Source organism: Oncorhynchus kisutch, linkage group LG20 (genome assembly GCF_002021735.2).
Source record: "Oncorhynchus kisutch isolate 150728-3 linkage group LG20, Okis_V2, whole genome shotgun sequence".
Lineage (NCBI taxonomy): Eukaryota > Metazoa > Chordata > Actinopteri > Salmoniformes > Salmonidae > Oncorhynchus > Oncorhynchus kisutch.
In genome coordinates, this window is record NC_034193.2 from 51,013,124 (window position 1) to 51,020,141 (window position 7,018).

A 7,018-nucleotide genomic window follows, 5' to 3' on the forward strand; every position below is an offset into this window, starting at 1 on the left:
TTATAGGCATGTTAGAGGCATTATAGACATGTTATTGGCATGTTATAGGCATTATAGACATGTTATAGGCATTATAGACATGTTATAGATGTGTTATATACATAGACATGTTATATACGTTATAGACATGTCATAGGCATTACAGACATGTTATAGGCATTATAGACATGTTATAGATGTGTTATATACATAGACATGTTATATACATTATAGACATGTTATAGGCATTATAGACCTGTTATAGACATTTATAGACATCTTATAGGAATATTATAGGCATTATAGACATGTTATAGATGTGTTATATACATAGACATGTTATATACGTTATAGACATGTTATAGACATAGACATGTTATATACGTTATAGACATGTTATAGGCATTATAGACATGTTATAGATGTGTTATATACATAGACATGTTATATACGTTATAGACATGTTATAGGCATTAGACATGTTATAGACATGTTATATACATTATAGACATGTCATAGGCATTATAGACATGTTATAGATGTGTTATAGGCATTGTATGCATGGTATAGACCTTATAGACATGTTATAGTCATTGTAGACACGTTATAGGCATAGACATGTTATATGCATGTAAGAGATTATAGACATGTTATAGGCTTTATAGACATGCTAGAAACTTTAGACATGTTATAAGCATTATAGACATGTTATAGATGTGTTATAGACATAGACATGTTATATACATTATAGACATGTCATAGGCATTATAGACATGTTATGGGCATTATAGATATGTTATAGGCATTATAGACATGTCATAGGCATTATAGACATGTTATAGGCATTATAGACATGTTATAGGCATTATAGACATGTTATAGGCATTATAGACATGTTATAGGCATTATAGACATGTTATAGGCATTATAGATATGTTATAGGCATTATAGACATGTTATAGGCATTATAGACATGTTATAGGCATTATAGACATGTTATAGACATAGACATGTTATAGGCATTATAGATATGTTATAGGCATTATAAACATTTTAGACGTGTTATAGGCATTATAGACATGTTATAGATATGTTCTGAAGATTATAGACATGTTATAGACGTGTTATATGCATTGTATGCATGTTATAGACATGTTATAGACGTTATAGCTATGTTCTGAATGTTATAGACAGGCTATATAAATTATAGACATGTTATAGGCACTGTATACATCTTATAGACAGACATGTTATAAGCATTTATAGACATGTTATAGGCACTATATACATCTTATAGACATGTTATAAGCATTATAGACATGTAATAGGCATGTTATAGGCATTATAGACATGTAATAGGCATGTTATAGACATAGGCATTATAGACATGTAATATGCATGTTATAGACATTATAGGCATTATAGACACAGGCATGTTATAGAGATTATAGACATGTTATAGGCATTATAGACATATAGGCATGTTATAGAGATTATAGACATGTTATAGGCATTATAGACATATAGGCATGTTATAGAAATTATAGACATGTTATAGCCATTATAGACATATAGGCATTATAGACATATAGGCATTATAGACATATAGGCATGTTATAGAGATTATAGACATGTTATAGGCATTATAGACATATAGGCATGCTATAGGCATTATGGACATATAGGCATGTTATAGAGATTATATACATGTTATAGGCATTATAGACATATAGGCATGTTATAGGCATTATAGACATATAGGCGTGTTATAGGCATTATAGACATATAGGCATGTTATAGAGATTATAGACATGTTATAGGCATTATAGACACATAGGCATGCTATAGAGATTATAGACATGTTATAGGCACGTTAGAGACATGTTATAGGCATTATAGACATATTGGCATGTTATAGAGATAATATACATGTTATAGGCATTATAGACATATAGGCATGTTATAGAGATTATAGACATGTTATAGCCATTATAGACATATAGGCATTATAGACATATAGGCATTATAGACATATAGGCATGTTATAGAGATTATAGACATGTTATAGGCATTATAGACATATAGGCATGCTATAGAGATTATAGACATATAGGCATTATAGACATATAGGCATGCTATAGGCATTATGGACATATAGGCATGTTATAGAGATTATATACATGTTATAGGCATTATAGACATATAGGCATGTTATAGGCATTATAGACATATAGGCGTGTTATAGGCATTATAGACATATAGGCATGTTATAGAGATTATAGACATGTTATAGGCATTATAGACACAGGCATGCTATAGAGATTATAGACATGTTATAGGCACGTTAGAGACATGTTATAGGCATTATAGACATATTGGCATGTTATAGAGATAATATACATGTTATAGGCATTAGACATGTTATAGAGATAATAGACATGTTATAGAGATAATAGACATGTTATAGGCATAGACATGTTATAGGCATTAGACATGTTATAGACATAGACATGTTATAGGCATTATAGACATTTAGGCATGCTATAGAGATTATAGACATGTTATAGGCATTATAGACATGTTATAGGCATTATAGACATGTTATAGGCATTATAGACATGTTATAGACATAGACATGTTATAGGCATTATAGATATGTTATAGGCATTATAAACATTTTAGACGTGTTATAGGCATTATAGACATGTTATAGATATGTTCTGAAGATTATAGACATGTTATAGACGTGTTATATGCATTGTATGCATGTTATAGACATGTTATAGACGTTATAGCTATGTTCTGAATGTTATAGACAGGCTATATAAATTATAGACATGTTATAGGCACTGTATACATCTTATAGACAGACATGTTATAAGCATTTATAGACATGTTATAGGCACTATATACATCTTATAGACATGTTATAAGCATTATAGACATGTAATAGGCATGTTATAGACATAGGCATTATAGACATGTAATAGGCATGTTATAGACATAGGCATTATAGACATGTAATATGCATGTTATAGACATTATAGGCATTATAGACACAGGCATGTTATAGAGATTATAGACATGTTATAGGCATTATAGACATATAGGCATGTTATAGAGATTATAGACATGTTATAGGCATTATAGACATATAGGCATGTTATAGAGATTATAGACATGTTATAGCCATTATAGACATATAGGCATTATAGACATATAGGCATTATAGACATATAGGCATGTTATAGAGATTATAGACATGTTATAGGCATTATAGACATATAGGCATGCTATAGAGATTATAGACATATAGGCATTATAGACATATAGGCATGCTATAGGCATTATGGACATATAGGCATGTTATAGAGATTATATACATGTTATAGGCATTATAGACATATAGGCATGTTATAGGCATTATAGACATATAGGCGTGTTATAGGCATTATAGACATATAGGCATGTTATAGAGATTATAGACATGTTATAGGCATTATAGACACATAGGCATGCTATAGAGATTATAGACATGTTATAGGCACGTTAGAGACATGTTATAGGCATTATAGACATATTGGCATGTTATAGAGATAATATACATGTTATAGGCATTAGACATGTTATAGAGATAATAGACATGTTATAGGCATAGACATGTTATAGGCATTAGACATGTTATAGGCATTAGACATGTTATAGACAATAGACATGTTATAGGCAATAGACATGTTATAGGCATTATAGACATTTAGGCATGCTATAGAGATTATAGACATGTTATAGGCATTATAGACATATAGGCATGCTATAGAGATTATAGACATATAGGCATTATAGAAATATAGGCATTATAGACATATAGGCATTATAGACATATAGGCGTGTTATAGACATAGGCATGCTATAGAGATTATAGACATGTTATAGGCATTATAGACATATAGGCATGCTATAGAGATTATAGACATGTTATAGGCATTATAGACATAGGCGTGTTATAGGCATTATAGAGATATAGGCATGTTATAGAGATTATAGACATGTTATAGGCATTATAGACACATAGGCATGCTATAGAGATTATAGACATATAGGCATTATAGACATATAGGCATTATAGACATGTAAATCTGTCACACTGAGACAATGCTATACCATGTACAGTATATGGTACAGCTATAAATGTTATAGGCATTATAGATGTGTAAATCTGTCACACTGAGACAATACTATACCATGTACAGTATATGGTACAGCTATAAATGTTATAGGCATTATAGATGTGTAAATCTGTCACACTGAGACAATACTATACCATGTACAGTATATGGTACAGCTATAAATGAATGTTGTCCGTCAGAGGTAAAACTATCATCTAACGCTTCTTTAATTGTCTGTCAAATTGTTCCTTGGGGACAGTCAAGTGTATCATATCATTGATTGAGTCGAGTGTATTTTGCTGTTTTCTGATGCTTCTCACGCGTCTGTCCTCCAGTGTACAAGGCCAAGGTCCTGAGTGTCAGCCAGAGTCAGTACGACAGATATGAGATGAAGATCACACAGGTTATAAAAATAGGTAAGCATCTTATGTCATCTAGTCCTTCTCTGTCCTCTACCCATCTCTCCTTACCCTCTTTGTTTCAGAATGTGATGCTGAGTTAGTTCAAACATGGTTAACTCTGTTTCTCCCTCCCTCCCTCCCTCCCTCCCTCCCTCCCTCCCTCCCTCCCTCCCTCCCTCCCTCCCTCCCTCCCTCCCTCCCTCCCTCCCTCCCTCCCTCCCTCCCTCCCTCCCTCCCTCCCTCCCTCCCTCCCTCCCTCTCTAGGAGTGGAGGAGGGGGTCAGTGTGGGTGACACTAAGGTCTTCCTGTCCCATGCTGGCTGTAGAGGAGATCTGGACCTGAAGGAGGGTACAGACTACCTCATCACGGGGCCAAAAACTGACCTCTGGTACAAGGACAGCTCCACCAACAGGTGGGGAGAGGCAGTGACATGTTATAATGCACTTATAGTACTGACAAGACAAAGCAAGTCAGAGCAATAAAGTTCATGTTAATATCTGCCTAAAGGGGTTATTTTCTCTCTTCTTTCCCTCTTCTTTCTCTCTCTCAGTGCCACATACATGCTGGGCAAGGATGCCTGGGTAGAGCGTTGGCCCACCTCAACAGAGTGTGCTAGTGATGCCAAACTCAAGGCCAGGTGCACAGAGCTGGACAACTTCAGCAAGGACCTCTCAGAGAAGGGATGTCGGTTTAAATAGACTCACTCACTCACTCATTCACTCACTCACTCACTCACTCACTCACTCACTCACTCAGTCACTCACTCACTCACTCACTCACACTTTGCCTATGAGCTGCCATGTAGCTTTATACCTGGATGCACTGGTTCAGCAGAAACTGTCACCATTTGAGCCATGCAGTCGACATATACTACTCTGTTGTATAATCACCATGGTAACCATTAGAGGAAAATGGACATTAGAATTAGAAAGCGTAAAAACATGACAGACTGGTGTTAAGCCTGGGTGGGTCTAGGATTGTGTTACTGGGAGCTCAGCGATTCGTCACAGCCAGGGCTACTTGATATGGCATACAATCACAACACACACACTCACACGATGGGAACTCACTCAGGTGGCACTTGGTGCAGTGGAATATTGTCTCACTACTGTGTAGAATGCATTAGTGTTCCACATAGAGAGAATAACAGAATACAGAACACCAGGGAGATTCTCAGTACAATAACAGAATACAGAACACCAGGGAGATTCTCAGTACAATAACAGAATACAGAACACCAGGGAGATTCTCAGTACAAACCCTGTATTGAGTTGTGATTATTCACAGCCGTCTCTTTCTCATTCAGTTTGATTACTTGCCCATGTTGTAGATTGCAGTACTTTATTCCCATCGTTGCCACAGATTTGCAAACATAATGATCAACCCATATTCTGCTCTAAGAAAATAAATGGATGTGTTGTGGTTGGGTTGATTGAAGTATTCTTGGGGTATTATATTGTAAATAATGCTGCTATAGTTCTTGCACTCTCACACACTCACTCTCTCTCACACACAGGAACACATGCAGGTCAAGTACTAATATCAATGACATATAGGTAGGCCAACAGTATGTAAACTAACTTCAAATAACAGAATATCAGTCTACTTTTGAAATGTTATCGCCATAGCAATGACTCATGATTTCCATGGGATTTTCTGCTGCCTCTAAAATGTGTGTGTGCCCTACATAATCTAAAGAGGAAGGTCTGGTAATGGGCAGCTGGTCACACAGCTGGTCACAAATGTTGGTATAGCGTTGGTAGTGTACACACACGCACACACACTGGCATTGCATGCGTAGTGGGTACACACAGAGTGACTTACACACAGTAGCATTTGCTCAGGGGGATATTTCACTGCTTCTGTAATAGATAATGGGATGTAGTCCTGCATTGAGAAAGGGAGAGAAAAAGGCCTACAATTGGAGAGAGAGAGATGGAGAGTGATAAATACAATGAGAGAGATTGTGAGAAATACAATGAGAGAGATGGAGAGAAATACAATGAGAGAGATTGAGAGAAATACAATGAGAGAGATTGAGAGAAATACAATGAGAGAGATTGAGAGAAATACAATGAGAGAGATGGAGAGAAATACAATGAGAGAGATGGAGAGAAATACAATGAGAGAGATGGAGAGAAATACAATGAGAGAGATGGAGAGAAATACAATAAGGGAGATGGAGAGTGATAAATACAATGAGAGAGATGGAGAGAAATACAATGAGAGAGATGGAGAGAAATACAATGAGAGAGATGGAGAGAAATACAATGAGAGAGATGGAGAGAAATACAATGAGAGAGATGGAGAGAAATACAATGAGAGAGATGGAGAGAAATACAATGAGAGAGATGGAGAGAAATACAATGAGAGAGATGGAGAGAAATACAATGAGAGAGATGGAGAGAAATACAAAGAGAGATGGAGAGAAATACAAAGAGAGATGGAGAGAAATACAATAAGGGAGATGGA

The 7,018-nt window shown here is 35.5% G+C and overlaps 1 protein-coding gene across 4 annotated transcripts in view; it reads left to right on the forward strand.

The window, feature by feature from the left end:
• Positions 1-5,986, forward strand: part of LOC109877646 (venom factor) — a 41,826-nt gene extending 35,840 nt beyond the window's left edge. For all 4 annotated transcript variants that reach the window (XM_031799085.1, XM_031799086.1, XM_031799083.1 and 1 more), the window contains 3 exons: positions 4,481-4,561; positions 4,811-4,958; positions 5,097-5,986. In XM_031799085.1, coding sequence (XP_031654945.1) covers positions 4,481-4,561; positions 4,811-4,958; positions 5,097-5,244 — 377 coding nt within the window. In that variant the 3' untranslated portion in view covers positions 5,245-5,986. The remainder of the gene's footprint in view (positions 1-4,480; positions 4,562-4,810; positions 4,959-5,096) is intronic.
• Positions 5,987-7,018: the final 1,032 nt, after the last annotated feature.